General features: G+C 49.6%; 1 protein-coding gene across 1 annotated transcript; it reads left to right on the top strand.

Annotated features, from left to right (window-relative positions):
- The first annotated feature begins 478 nt into the window (after positions 1-478).
- Positions 479-3,608, top strand: LOC123127244 (F-box/kelch-repeat protein At1g55270). Its single transcript, XM_044546848.1, has 2 exons — positions 479-652; positions 2,027-3,608. Exons 1-2 carry the CDS (start codon positions 626-628, stop codon positions 3,269-3,271), a joined length of 1,272 nt encoding a protein of 423 aa, XP_044402783.1. The 5' UTR covers positions 479-625; the 3' UTR covers positions 3,272-3,608.
- The last annotated feature ends 12,325 nt before the right edge of the window (positions 3,609-15,933 follow it).

Raw genomic sequence — 15,933 nt, 5'->3', positions numbered from 1 at the left:
CCACAAGCGCCTGCCCGGGCGAAGTAGCAGCCGGCGGGAGCGCGAAGAGGGAGCCGACGCTCCATGTCCCGATCGGCGCCTGAAGGGAGGCGGCATCCAGGGGCCTCGAGAGAAGTGCCGCGAGGGAGGCCGGCAGAAAACCGGTGGCGGTGGAGCCGGACGCAGCGGCGGACGTCATAGCAGTCGGGCGACGGCGGCGGCGGGCGCGGCGGCGGCGGCGGCGGTGGCGGCGGCGGCGGCGGCGGTTTAGGGTTTTTAGGCGGAAGCGGACGTAACCTAGCGTGATACCATGTAAGACAATAGGTTTTGGGGGAACCGGCACAACCCTCTAGGGGTGGCCTATCACATATATATATATAATGAGGTGGTATACAACGTTACAATATACACGTGTAAATACAGTCTAACAGACAGGGCCCACAACCACACACGCCTGCCTTAAATCCAAGAGGTGATCCCCATTTACTAGTGTCACCATCTTCCTTCTCCTCCTCCTTCAGATCCCCCCTTCTTCCTCCCTAGGAACGGGGCGCTACCGCAGAGAAGCTTGTAGAAGTTTTGTGATATCTGGGTGGTGAGCGTGTGCTTGTGGATTCTTGATTCTTTGCTCCAGGAGCACTCAGCCATGGATAGACGGATCCAAGCTCCTCTGGTGAGTCTTCCATCACATTTACGCCCCCTCTTCTTTTTCTGCATACCGCCATGCTTAGATCGCCGGAGTTTTTTAGAGTTCTGAAATGTTTGGTGTTGTACGGATGGTTTTGGATAAATCAACCGTTCATCTGCTGGCCCATCAGCATGATTAGAAGTTGTTTCGGAATTTTGGATCAGAAGAAAAGAACCAAGCAAGTGATAGTATCTACTCCTACTTGTATTGAAGTTTAGGAAGCTGTAGCTGCAAGCGGTTTTGAGCAACTAGACTTTCCTTCAAGAGAAGTTTTTGTATTCAGAATCAGTACTCGAGCATCGCATATGCAAGAGACAATTCTTTTGTCGATATTGTTGTACTCTTGTAAATTATACTTCCTCTGTCCCAAAATATAGGACGTTTTTGCAGTTCATTATATTTTGAGACGGAGGTAGTGTATGTTTATATAGATATAATCTAAATTGTACTGACAAAATGTAAGGGAAATGTTGGGGCCTCTTTCCCTCGTTGTTATCAACTTCAAACGCGTGGTAAAGAGGTTGGTTCTCCACCAAGTAGTTCAACTACTTTTGTAAGTAGCTGTTGTTTCGTGACACCATCGAGTGTTGTGTGTTCCTGTCTCATCTCATCACTCTTGGCATTATCCAACATTCAATCCCTTTTAGGACAGGCAGTCGAGTGTCTTTAAAAAAAGGACAGGCAGTCGAGACTTTAGTTCTAACCGGCACCGTTTTCTTCCCTTTTCTCTTCTCTTTTTTGAGGTTAGTGGCATGAGACTTGGACCCTCCCAATTCAAAAGGACTCGCTCAAAAATCACCTTGGAAAAGACACTCCAGCCTGAGTGGGTTAGGTTCGGACCGCGTGTGCCCACCACTGAATGTAGAAGAGTTCTTCGTACGGAATTGCTTCACACACGATACACATGAACGATCTGCGAACGATGCCTTCTCTACGCATCAGCTAAAAAAACAAAACCAATCGCCTCCTGCGTTCACGGACGCGGTTGGAGCTGCCACATAGGATCGTCCATGAGTCGGCTGCTGGGTTGTCGTGTGTATAGCAGCGCCGTTCTTCGTATGGAACCAAATTATGATGCACCTGTCAGAATATGCTCGGTGAAGTAGTTTTTTCTTTCTTTTCTTTTTTGACAGTAGTAGCTCGTTTTGATAAAGGGTTCTATTGAATTATGTGTGCATATAAGTTACTCTCTTTCATAATATATAAGAGCGTAGTGTAAAAACATTCTTATATTATGAGACAGAGGGAGTAATTGTGTTGAATTTTTTGCACATTTTGAAGTATGGCTTTGCTCTTGGTTCACTCTTCCCCTGTTTGTTCAGCTTACTTGAGACTTTTTCATGTCCTTCTGCTGGACAGGTCGACGGCTCGGCATGCTTGTGCAGAGCGGAGAGAGCCGCCGCCGTCGCCTCCACCGGCAGGCACGTCCCGAGATCCAGACCTTGCGTGCAATCGAGCGTCAGAGCTTCCATCCACCCACTGAGCGAGAAGAGATCGTCGCGAGCTGACCGCCGAAGCGACGGGCAACGGCCACTGCTCCCCGGCCTTCCCGACGACCTCGCCATCGCGTGCCTCATCCGCGTGCCGCGAGCTGATCACTGCAAGCTGAGGCTTGTGTGCAGGAGGTGGCTCCGCCTCCTCGCGGGCAACTACTTCTACGGCCTCCGCGGGAGGCTCGGGCTCGCCGAGCAATGGCTGTACGCCTTCAAGTCCGATGGCGACGGGCGCGTGTCCTGGGAAGTGCTCGACCCGGCGGCCGCGGCATGGCGCACGATGCCGCCCGTGCCCGCTGAATACGCGGCCGCCGCCGGGTTCAGCTGCGCCGTGCTCGGTGGCTGCCACCTGTACCTGCTCGGCGGCAGGGACCCGCGAAGGGGCGCCATGCGGCGGGTGGTGTTCTACAGCGCCCGGAGCAACCGGTGGCACCGCGCGCCGGACATGCTGCGCCGGCGCCACTGCTTCGGCGCGTGCGTCATGGGAAACCGCCTGTACGTCGCTGGCGGAGAGAGCGGCGGCGGCGGCCTCAGGTCCGTGGAGGTCTTCGACCCGGCCAAGAACCGGTGGTCTTTCGTGTCCGACATGGCCCGGGCGCTAGTGCCGTTTGTCAGCGTGGTGCACGGCGGGAGGTGGTACGTGAAGGGGCTCGGCGCGGGACGGCAGGTGCTCAGCCAGGTGTACACGCCGGAGACGGACAAGTGGTCGACGGTGGCAACGCTCGATAGCATGGTCACCGGCTGGAGAAGCCCCAGCGCTTGCATCGACGGCCGGCTCTACGCCGCTGACTGCAAGGACGGTTGCCGGCTCAGAGCCTACGACGAGGCCGCAGACGCGTGGAGTGGCTGCGCCTCAAGCGGGCACCACCTGGGGAGCTCACACGCTCTCGAGGCGGTCGCAATGGTCACGCTTCGTGGCAAGCTCTGTGTCGTTCGAAACGACATGAGCGTGTCGGCCGTCGACGTCGCCGCCGGGGCAGGAAACCAGCCGTGGGAGATCCTCGTCGGCAAAGGGCAGATAAAGAGCTTCGTCACGAACCTCCTGGCGAGCATTGCCGGCCGCGGCCGGGCCAAAAACCGCGTCTTGCATTGCCAAGTCCTTGAGGCTTAGAGGTGTTAGGTCCTACGAAGTTCCCACGTCATTTATGGCTTATAGCCGGCAGGTACAATAGTTAGCAAATACAATAGTTATATATAAATAAATACTACTTCATTGATACATGACCCATGTTTCTCTCTACAAAATCTCTAGTAGCACGTGCAGCCGGCTGTTAGTTTGTAACACATTTTTTTCTTTTATCTTTTCTCTCTCTTCCAACTCAGCAAAAATATACTCTTTCTGTCTCATAATGCAAGCTGTTTTTTTACATTAATATAGTGTCAAGAAAGTATTACATTATAGGACGAAGGGCGCACTATTTTAAGTCTTACAACCCATCTACATCAGCTTATTGTACTTGCTCTAATATAAGACGTTTTTTGCAAGCTGTAAAGAAAATAAGTTGGTTCTCCTATGCTGAGCACCTCCATGACTCTTGGTGTGGCTAATCTGTCAAAAAAAAAAAAGGAATTGAATGCTAACGAACTTACATCCGCTCAGCTAGTTTTTCGCACGACACACAAATCTCAGCGCGAGGTGATGATGTGTCCATTGATGGAAAACCATTCGCTCTAAGACGTATCTAGCGTGACACGTTGCTAGCTGTCTTTCCAATTGCGCCGCTCTATCCATTCCCAGTATGTCATCGTCTCTTCTACCATGTCCTATCCATACCTCATTTCTACTCGCTCCTCTCATCTGTCTATCTTTAGCGAAGTTGCCACCAGACTGAGAACTGTTGTGGCACCGGCGCTGTCGCGCCTCTGATGGAGGGAGAAGGTCTCCATGATACCCGAACTTGGTGTGTATGTGTGTGTGGGGGCACCCTGATTCAATCGTAGACTAATCATACACGCAAACGTATACGATCAAGATCAGGGACTCAGGGGAAGATATCACAACACAACTCTATAAACAAAAAAAGTTATACAAGCGTCATAAAGCCAGGGGGCCTCGAGGGCTCGAATACAAGAGCTCGATAATAGACGAGTCAGCGGAAGCAACAATATCTGAGTACAGACGTAAGTTAAACAAGTTTGCCTTAAGAAGACTAGCAGTCGAGCGGTGGCCGACGGTGTTCTCCAACGCCTTACTACCCGCCACATGGCATCCATCATCTCCCTCTACGTCGATGACGTGGTGATCTTCTGCCATCCGGGCGTGCACGACCTATCCTCCGTCCGCCGCATTCTTAGCGTCTTCAGCGACGCTTCTGGGATGCGCACTAACTTCTCCAAGTGCGCGACATCCCCCATCCAGTGCACGGCTGACGACCGCGCCGCGATCGCGTCCAGCTTCGCGTGCCCGGTCAAGGACTTCCCCACCACTTATCTCGGCTTGCCCCTGTCCATCCGGAAGGTCAGCACTGCAACCCTTCAACCTCTCCTCGACAAGCTCGAGCGTCGGCTCTCGCCATGGTGGGCATCCATGATGTCGCGTGGCGACCGTCTCGCCCTTTGCCGCCACGTCTTGTCCGCAATGCCGGTGCATACTCTCATCGCGCTGGCGATCAACCCCACCGTCCTCAAGCAAATCAACCGCCTGCTGCGAAGTTTCCTTTGGTACGGGCGCAAGGACGCGAGCGGCAGTCACTGCCTTGTCAGCTGGCGTCACGCATGCCGGCCCATCGCTCCGGGCGGCCTGGGCATCCCCGATCTCCAGCGCATGGGCACTTCTCTCCGCACCCGCTGGCTTTGGCTCCAAATAACAGACCCCTCCCGCCCTTGGCAGCATCTGCATATCCCCCATTGCCCTGACGTCCAAGCCTTCTTTCCAGTGGCGGAGCCACCTCCCGGCTACCCGGGGCAGCTGCCCGGACTCAGCCATGCACTCTAGTTTGAATAATAGCAGTAAATGGAGAGCTAACCATCATATTATAGGGGCAAACAACTGATAGACAACAGCCCTGTGTACTTTGCCCCGGCTCGCCGGCCGAGCTGGCTCCGCCACTGCTTCTTTCGAGCCTCCATCTCCTGGAAGATCGGTGACGGGCGCACTTGCAGGTTCTGGGAGGACCACTGGCTCGACGGCCACTCCATCGCCGAGGTCGCGCCTCTCATCTACGCCAAGGTCCCCAAGCGACGGTGCAAGACGCTCTCGGTGCGTGATGCCCTGCACAACCGCGCCTGGATCACGGACATCCACGGCGCGCTCGGCACCGAGACGACCATCCAGTACGTATCCCTCTGGCGACGCCTCCAGCACTTTGGCCTCAACAACACTCCGGACAAGCTAACCTGGTGATGGTCCACCTCCGGCTGTTACACCGCGCGCTCGAGCTACCAGTCTCTATTCCTCGGCTACACGGAAGACCCCAACTGGCGCATCACTTGGCGACCGTGGGCGCCGCTGCACATCAAATTCTTCGTCTGGCTCGCACTCCTTGGCAGATGCTGGACTGCCGACCGCCTCGCGCACCACGACTTACCTTACGAGCCCACTTGAATCCTGTGTGATCAGGAATCGGAGACAATGCAGCACCTCCTCTCCGGCTGCTCCTTCTCCCGCCAAGTTTGGCATGATATCCTCTCTTGGTGCCGCTCCACGGCCGCGCCACCGGGACAGGACGACGACTTCCCCACCTGGCTCCACTCCACCCTTGCCGCCACCCCGCGCTGCCTTCGCCGTGGGCTCGCCTCCATTGCCATCCTCACAGCCTGGTGGCTCTGGAAGCACTGGAACAGATGCATCTTCGACGGCCACCACCCATCTGTCAGCCGCGCTGTCAACGAGATTCGCGAGGAGGCAAGACTCTGGGCTCGCGCGGGCGCCACATGTCTCGCGATGATCATGCCAGAGCCATAGTCTAGGGCCCTGTGGTTGGCGCACCCACCTTCTCGTTGCGCCGAGGATGCCGTGGCATGCCATCGATGTGTTCATGCCCGGCAGCCCCTCTTCTTCCTCTTTCTAACTCTTGTACAATTGCCACTCTCTACCTATCAATGCAATGATACACAAGCCTTTTGCGTATTCGCGAAAAAAGAAGGCTAGCACAAACTGGGATACAGATCGAAAGAGGCGCAGGCCTCCTGCCCGGGATCCTCCTAAACTACTCCTGGTCGTCGTCAGCGGCCTGCACGTAGTAGTAGGAACCTCCAGTGTAGTAGGAGTTGTCGTCGACGGTGGCGTCTGGCTCCTGGACTCCATCGTTTGGTCGCAACAATTGGGTATAGAAAGGGTGGGGGGGAGAGGGAGCAAAGCAACCGTGAGTACTCATCCAAAGTACCCGCAAGCAAGGAGATACACTACATATGTATGCATTGGTATCAAATGGAAAAGGGGTATCATATGTGGACTGAACTGCAGAATGCCAGAATAAGAGGGGGATAGCTAGTCCTATCGAAGACTACGCTTCTGGCCACCTCCATCTTGCAGCACATAGAAGAGTGTAGAAGGTAAGTTCACCAAGTAGCATCGTGTAGCATAATCCTACCAGGCGATCCTCTCCTTGTCGCTCTGTTAGAGAGCGATCACCGGGTTGTATCTGACACTTGAATGTTGGGGAACATAGCAGAAACTCAAAAAAATTCTACGCATCACCAAGATCAATCTATGGAGTAATCTAGCAACGAGGGAAGGAGAGTGCATCTACATACCCTTGTAGATCGCTAAGCGGAAGCGTTCAAGTGAACGGGGTTGATGGAGTCGTACTCGTCGTGATCCAAATCACCAATGATCCTAGTGCCGAACGGACGGCACCTCCGTGTTCAACACACGTACAGCCCGGTGACGTCTCCTACGCCTTGATCCAGCAAGGGGAGAAGGAGAGGTTGGGGAAGACTCCATCCAGCAGCAGCACGACGGCGTGGTGGAGGAGGAGGAGCGCGGGACTCCAGCAGGGCTTCGCCAAGCACTACGAGAGACGAGGAGGGAGAGAGGTAGAGCTGCGCCAACAGGGAGAGCAAATCACACGTGTTGGGCAGCCCCATATGTCACGTATATATAGGGGGAGGGGAGGGGCTGCGCCCCCACCTAGGTTTCCACCTCTAGGGGTGGCGGCCAGCCCTAGATCCCATCTAGGGGGCGGCCAAGGGGGGGAGAGAGGGGAGGGGGCGCACCACTAGGTGAGCCTTAGGCCCATCTGAGCCTAGGGTTTCCCCCTTTTCCCTTCTCTCTTCGCCTTGGGCCCTGGTGGGGGGCGCACCAGCCCACCTGGGGCTGGTCCCCTCTCACACTTGGCCCACGCAGCCCTCTGGGGCAGGTAGCCCCACCTGGTGGACCCCCGGGACCCTCCCGGTGGTCCCGGTACGTTACCGATAGCACCCGAAACTTTTCCGGTGACCAAAACAGGACTTCCCATATATAAATCTTTACCTCCGGACCATTCCGGAACTTCTCGTGACGTCCGGGATCTCATCCGGGACTCCGAACAACATTTGGTAACCGCGTACATACTTTCCCTATAACCCTAGCATCATCGAACCTTAAGTGTGTAGACCCTACGGGCTCGGGAGTCATGCAGACATGGCCGAGACAACTCTCCGGTCAATAACCAACAACGGGATCTAGATACCCATGTTGGCTCCCACATGCTCCATGATGATCTCATTGGATGAACCACGATGTCAAGGATTCAATCAATCCCGTATACAATTCCCTTTGTCTAGCAGTACGATACTTGCCCGAGATTCGATCGTCGGTATCCCGATACCTTGTTCAATCTCGTTACCGGCAAGTCTCTTTACTCGTTCCGTAACACATCATCCTGTGATCAACTCCTTGGTCACATTGTGCACATTATGATGATGTCCTACCGAGTGGGCCCAGAGATACCTCTCCATTTACACGGAGTGACAAATCCCAGTCTCGATTTGTGCCAACCCAACAGACACTTTTGGAGATACCTGTAGTGTACCTTTATAGCCACCCAGTTACGTTGTGATGTTTGGTACACCCAAAGCACTCCTACGGTATCCGGGAGTTGCACAATCTCATGGTCTAAGGAAATGATACTTGACATTAGAAAAGCTTTAGCATACGAACTACACGATCTTTGTGCTAGGCTTAGGATTGGGTCTTGTCCATCACATCATTCTCCTAATGATGTGATCCCGTTATCAACGACATCCAATGTCCATGGTTAGGAAACCGTAACCATCTATTGATCAACGAGCTAGTCAACTAGAGGCTTACTAGGGACATGGTGTTGTCTATGTATCCACACATGTATCTGAGTTTCCTATCAATACAATTCTAGCATGGATAATAAACGATTATCATGAACAATGAAATATAATAATAATAACTAATTTATTATTGCCTCTAGGGCATATTTCCAACAGTCTCCCACTTGCACTAGAGTCAATAATCTATTTCACATCGCCATGTGATTAACACTCACAGGTCACATCGCCATGTGACCAACATCCAAAGAGTTTACTAGACTCAATAATCTAGTTCACATCACTATGTGATTAACAGTCAATGAGTTCTGGGTTTGATCATGTTATACTTGTGAGAGAGGTTGTAGTCAACGGGTCTTGCCATATTCAGATCCCTATGTATTTCGCAAAACTTTATGTCATATCGTAGATGCTGCTACCACGTTCCACTTGGAGCTATTCCAAATTGTTGCTCCAATATACGTATTCGGTATCTCTACTCAGAGCTATCTGGATAGGTGTTAAGCTTGCATCGACGTAACTCTTTACGTCAAACTCTTTATCACCTCCATAACCGAGAAACATTTCCTTATTCCTCTAAGGATAATTTTGACCGCTATCTAGTGATCTACTCCTAGATCACCTTTGTACCCTCTTGCTAGACATGTGGCAAGTCACACATCTGGTGCGGTACTCAGCATGACATACTGTATAGAGCCTATGACAAAAGCATAGGGGACGACCTTCGTCCTTCCTCTTTCTTCTGTCGTGGTCAAGCTTTGAGTCTTACTCAACTTCACACCTTACAACTCAGGTAAGAACCCCTTCTTTGACTGATCTATTTTGAACTCCTTCAAAAACATGTCAAGGTGTGCGTTCTTTGAAAGTATCATCAGGCGTTTTGATCTATATCTATAGATCTTGATGCCCAATTTGTAAGCAACTTTATCCAGGTCTTCCTTTGAAAAACACACTTCAAACAACCGGTTATGCTTTCCAGAAATTCTACATTATTTCGGATCTATAATATGTCATCCACATATACTTATCAGAAATGTTGTAGTGCTCCCACTCACTTTCTTGTAAATACAAGTTTCTAACAAACATTGTATAAACCTAAAAGCTTTGATCACTCCATCAAAACATATATTCCGATTCCGAGATGCTTGCTCTAGTCCATAGAAGGATTGCTGGAGCCAGCATACCTTTTAGCATCCTTAGGATCGACAAAACTTTGATTGTATCACATACAACTCTTTCTTACGAAAACTTGGTAAGAAAACTTGTTTTGACATCCATTTGTAAGATTTCATAATCAAAAAATACAGCTAATGCTAACATGATTCCGACGGACTTAAGCATCGCTACGGGTGAGAAATTCTCATTGTAGTCAACTCCTTGAACTTGTGAAAAGATTCTTTCCCACAAGTCGAGCTTCATAGACGGTAACATTACCGCCCACGCCCGTCTTCTTCTTAAAGATCCATTTATCTCAATGGCTTGTCGATCATCAAACAAGTCCACCAAAGTCCATACTTTGTTCTGATACATGGATCCTATCTCGGATTTCATGGCTTCTAACCATTTGTCGGAATACGAGCCCACCATCGCTTCTTCATAGCTCGTAGGTTCATTGTTGTCTAACAACATGATATCCAAGACAGGATTGTCGTACCACTCAGGAGTAGTACATATCCTTGTCGACCTACGGGGTTCGATAGCAACTTGATCCAAAGCTTCATGATCACTATCATTAACTTCCTATTCAACAGATGTAGGCTCCACAGAAAACATCTTTCTGTGTTGCATCACTCTCTAGTTGAAATAAAGGTTCGACAACCTCATCAAGTTCTATCTTCCTCCCACTCAATTCTTTCGAGAGAAACTCCTTCTCGAGAAAGGACCCGTTCTTAGCGATAAACAATTTGCCCTCGGATCTGAGATAGAAGGTATACCCAACTGTCACCTTTGGGTATCCTATGAAGATGTGTTTGTCCGCTTTGGGTTCGAGCTTCTCCGGCTGAAGCCTTAAGCATCGCAGCCCCAAACATTACAAAACGACAACTTTGGTTTCTTGCCAAACCAATGTTCACACGATGTCGTCTCAACGGTCTTAGATGGTGTCCTATCTAAAGTGAATGCAGCTGTCTTTAACGCGTAACCTCAAAATGAAAACGGTAGATCGGTAAGAGACATCATAGATCGCACCATATCTCATAAGGTTCGATTACGACGTCCGGACACACCATTACCCTGTGGTGTTGCAGGTGGCTTCAACTGTGAAACAATTCCACAATGTCTTAAGTGTTTGCCAAACTCATAACTCAGAAATTCTCATTGATCAAATCACAGGAATTTGATCTTCTTGTTACGATGATTCTTAACTTCACTCTGAAATCGCTTGAACTTTTAAACGTTTCAGACTTGTGCTTCATTAAGTAAATATACCTATATCTACTCAAATCGTCAGTGAATATGAGAAAATAGCGATATCCACTGCACGCTTCAATTCTCATTGGATCACATGCATCAGCATGTATGATTTCCAACAAGTCACTTGCCCGTTTCATTGTACCTGATAACGGGGTCTTAGTCATCCTGCCCATGAGGCATGGCTCGCATGTGTCAAGTGATTCAAAATCAAGTGACTCCAAACATCCATCGACATGGAGTTTCTTCATGCATCTTACGCCAACATGACCTAAGCGGCAGTGCCACAAGAAAGTGGTACTATCATTATTAACTCTACATCTTTTGGCGTGAACATGTGTATTACCACGTCCGAGATTCAATGAACCATTCACATAGGGTGCATGACCATGAAAGGTATTATTCATGTAATCAGAATAACCATTATTCCCTAACTTAAATGAATAACCGTATTGCAATGAACATGATCTAATCATATTCATGCTCAACGTAGACACCTGATAACATTTATCTAGGTTCAATACTAATCCCGAAGGCAGATGGAGTGTGCGATGGTGATCTCATCAACTTTGGAAACAATTCCAACACACATCGTCACCTCGCCCTTAGCCAGTCTCCGTTTAGTCCGTAGCTTTTGCTTCAAGTCACCAATAATAGTAGCTGAACCAGTATCCAATACCTAGGTGCTACCAGGAGTACTAGTGAGGTACACATTAATGACATGTATAAATTTTGTTGAAGTTGCCAGCCTTCTTATCTACCATGCATTTGGGGTAATCCCGCTACCAGTGACCGATCCCTTACAATAGAAGCACTTAGTCTCGGGTTTGGGTTCAACCTTGGGTTCCTTCACTGGAGCAGCAACTGGTTTGCCATCCATGAAGTTTCCCTTCTAGCCCTTGCCCTTCTTGAAACCAGTGGTCTTGTTAAACCATCAACACTTGATGCTCCTTCTTGATTTCTACCTTTTGCGGTCTTAAGCACCGCGAACAGCTCCGGGATCAACTCCATCCCTTGCATGTCATAGTTCATCACGAAGATCTAGTAGCTTAGTGATAGTGTCTAGAGAACTCTATCAATCACTATCTTATCTGGAAGTTTAACTCCCACTTGATTTAAGTGATTGTAGCACCCAGACATTCTGAGCACATGCTCACTAGCTGAGCTATTCTCCTCCATCTTGTTGGAAAAAGAACTTGTCAGAGGTCTCTTACCTCTCAACACGGGCATGAGCCTGAAATCCCAATTTCAGCTCTTGGAACATCTCATATGTTCTATGGCGTTCAAAACGTCATTGGAATCCCGATTCTAAGCCGTAAAGTATGGTGCACTAAACTATCAAGTAGTCATCAGGATGTGTCTGTCAGGTGTTCACAACATCCACAGACGATGTTGTAGGGGTTTGCACATCGAGCGGTGTATCAAAGACGTAAGCCTTCTGTGTAGCAGTGAGGACACTCCTCGGACTACGGACCTAGTCCGCATCATTGCTTACAATATCTTTCAACTTAATCTTTCTCTAGAACGTATTGAAACAGGGAGCTACAAGGTCACTATTTATCTACAACATATTTGCAAAGACAATTTAGACTATGTTCATGATAATTGAGTTCATCTAATCAAATTATTTAATGAACTCCCACTCAGATAGACATCCCTCTAGTCATCTAAGTGAAACATGATCCGAATCGACTAGGCCGTGTCCGATCATCACGTGAGACGGACTAGTCATCAACGGTGAACATCTCATGTTGATCGTATCTTCTATACGACTCATGTTCGACCTTTCGGTCTTCCGTGTTCCGAGGCCATGTCTGTACATGCTAGGCTCGTCAAGTCAACCTAAGTGTTTCGCATGTGTCCCGAGGCCATGTCTGTACATGCTAGGCTTGTCAACACCCGTTGTATTCGAATGTTAGAATCTATCACACCCGATCATCACGTGGTGCTTCGAAACAACGAACCTTCGCAACGGTGCACTGTTAGGGGGAACACTTCTCTTGAAATTTTAGTGAGGGATCATCTTATTTAAGCTACCGTCGTTCTAAGCAAATAAGATGTAAAACATGATAAACATCACATGCAATCAAATAGTGACATGATATGGCCAATATCATTTTGCTCCTTTTGATCTCCATCTTCGGGGCTCCATGATCATCGTTGTCACCGGCATGACACCATGATCTCCATCATCGTGTCTTCTTGAAGTTGTCTCGTCATCTATTACTTCTACTACTATGGCTAACACTTTAGCAATAAAGTAAAGTAATTACATGACGTTTATGTTGACACACAGGTCATAAATAAATTAAGACAACTCCTATGGCTCCTGCCGGTTGTCATACTCATCGACATGCAAGTCGTGATTCCTATTACAAGAACATGATCAATCTCATACATCACATATATCATTCATCACATCCTTTTGGCCATATCACATCACAAGGCATATGATGCAAAAACAAGTTAGACGTCCTCTAATTGTTGTTGCAAGTTTTTACGTGGCTGCTATAGGTTTCTAGCAAGAACGTTTCTTACCTACGCGAAAACCACAACGTGATATGCCAATTTCTATTTACCCTTCATAAGGACCCTTTTCATCGAATCCGATCTGACTAAAGTGGGAGAGACAGACACCCGCTAGCCACCTTATGCAACTAGTGCATGTCAGTCGGTGGACCCAGTCTCACGTAAGAGTACGTGTAAGGTTGGTCCGGGCCGCTTCATCCCACGATGCCGCAGAATCAAGATAAGACTAGTAACGGCAAGTAAATTGACAAAATCGACGCCCACAACTGCTTTGTGTTCTACTCGTGCATAGAAACTACGCATAGACCTATCTCATGATGCCATTGTTGGGGAACGTAGCAGAAATTCAAAAAGTTTCTATGCATCACCAATATCAATCTATGGAGTAATCTAGCAACGAGGGAAGGAGAGTGCATCTACATACCCTTGTAGATCGCTAAGCGGAAGCGTTCAAGTGAACGGGGTTGATGGAGTCGTACTCGTCGTGATCCAAATCACCGGTGATCCTAGTGACGAACGGACGACACCTCCGTGTTCAACACACGTACAGCCCGGTGACGTCTCCTACGCCTTGATCTAGCAAGGGGAGAAGGAGAGGTTGGGGAAGACTCCATCCAGCAACAGCACGACGGCGTGGTGGTTGTGGAGGAGCACGGGACTCCAGCAGGGCTTCGCCAAGCACTATGAGAGACGAGGAGGGAGAGAGGTAGGGCTGCGCCAACAGGGAGAGCAAATCACACGTGTTGGGCAGCCCCATATCTCGCGTATATATAGAGGGAGGGGAGGGGCTGCGCCCCCACCTAGGTTTCCACCCCTAGGGGTGGCAGCCAGCCCTAGATACCATCTAGGGGGGCGGCCAAGGGGGGAGAGAGGGGGGCACACCACTAGGTGGGCCTTAGGCCCATCTGAGCCTAGGGTTTCCCCCTTTTCCCTTCTCTCTTCACCTTGGGCCCTGGTGGGGGGGGCGCACCAGCCCACCTGGGGCTGGTCCCCTCTCACACTTGGCTCACGCAGCCCTCTGGGGCAGGTAGCCCCACCTGGTGGACCCCCGGGACCCTCCCGGTGGTCCCGGTACGTTACCGATAGCACCCGAAACTTTTCCGGTGACCAAAACAGGACTTCCCATATATAAATCTTTACCTCCGGACCATTCTGGAACTTCTCGTGACGTCCGGGATCTCATCCGGGACTCCGAACAACATTCGGTAACTGCATACATACTTTCCCTATAACCCTAGCGTCATCGAACCTTAAGTGTGTAGACCCTACGGGCTCGGGAGTCATGCAGACATGGCCGAGACAACTCTCCGGTCAATAACCAACAGCAGGATCTGGATACCCATGTTGGCTCCCACATGCTCCACGATGATCTCATCGGATGAACCACGATGTCAAGGATTCAATCAATCCCGTATACAATTCCCTTTGTCTAGCGGTACGATACTTGCCCGAGATTCGATCGTCGGTATCCCGATACCTTGTTCAATCTCGTTACCGGCAAGTCTCTTTACTCGTTCCGTAACACATCATCCCGTGATCAACTCCTTGGTCACATTGTGCACATTATGATGATGTCCTACCGAGTGGGCCCAGAGATACCTCTCCGTTTACACGGAGTGACAAATCCCAGTCTCGATTCGTGCCAACCCAACAGACACTTTCGGAGATACCTGTAGTGTACCTTTATAGCCACCCAGTTATGTTGTGACGTTTGGTACACCCAAAGCACTCCTACGGTATCCGAGAGTTGCACAATCTCATGGTCTAAGGAAATGATACTTGACATTAGAAAAGGATTAGCATATGAACTACATGATCTTTGTGCTAGGCTTAGGATTGGGTCTTGTCCATCACATCATTCTCCTAATGATGTGATCCCGTTATCAACGACATCCAATGTCCATGGTAAGGAAACCGTAACCATCTATTGATCAACGAGCTAATCAACTAGAGGCTTACTAGGGACATGGTGTTGTCTATGTATCCACACATGTATCTGAGTTTCCTATCAATACAATTCTAGCATGGATAATAAACGATTATCATGAACAATGAAATATAATAATAATAACTAATTTATTGTTGCCTCTAGGGAATATTTCCAACATTGAAAGGGTGTGCTTTATTAAGTAACCAGTTCTAGTTGTCATAAGGTCAAGGTACAACTCCAAGTCGTCCTGTTACCAAAGATCATGGCTATTCGAATAGATTAACTTCCCTGTAGGGGTGCACCTCATTCCCCAACACGCTCAATCCCCTTTGTCCGGACACACTTTTCTGGGTCATGCCCGGCCTCGAAAGATCAACACGTCGCAGCCCTACCTAGGCACAACAGAGAGGTCAGCACATCGGTCTAAATCCTATGGCGCAGGGGTCTGGGCCCATCGCCCATTACACACCTACACATTGTGAGGGCGGCCGGAAGCAGAACTAGCCCCCTTAATACAAGAGCAGGCTTACGGTCCAATCCGGCGCGCGCCGCTCAGTCGCTGACGTCACGAAGGCTTCGCCTGATACCACGACATCGAGTGCCCATAACTGTCCCCGCATAGTTGGTTAGTGCATATAGGCCAGTGGCCAGACTCAGATCAAATACCAAGATCTCGTTAAACA

This window comes from Triticum aestivum, chromosome 6A (assembly GCF_018294505.1).
Source record: "Triticum aestivum cultivar Chinese Spring chromosome 6A, IWGSC CS RefSeq v2.1, whole genome shotgun sequence".
NCBI classification, from domain to species: Eukaryota; Viridiplantae; Streptophyta; class Magnoliopsida; order Poales; family Poaceae; genus Triticum; species Triticum aestivum.
The sequence above is the reverse complement of the archived record's forward strand: the minus strand, read 5'-3'. Positions and strand labels throughout refer to the sequence as shown.

What these genes read in the sequence shown, in the direction of transcription:
- LOC123127244 (XM_044546848.1), top strand. Translation starts at nt 626, where the DNA reads ATGGATAGACGGATCCAAGCTCCTCTG. An exon ending in GACGGATCCAAGCTCCTCTG is followed by an intron (nt 653 to 2,026) that starts GTGAGTCTTCCA and finishes TCTGCTGGACAG; the next exon opens with GTCGACGGCTCGGCATGCTT.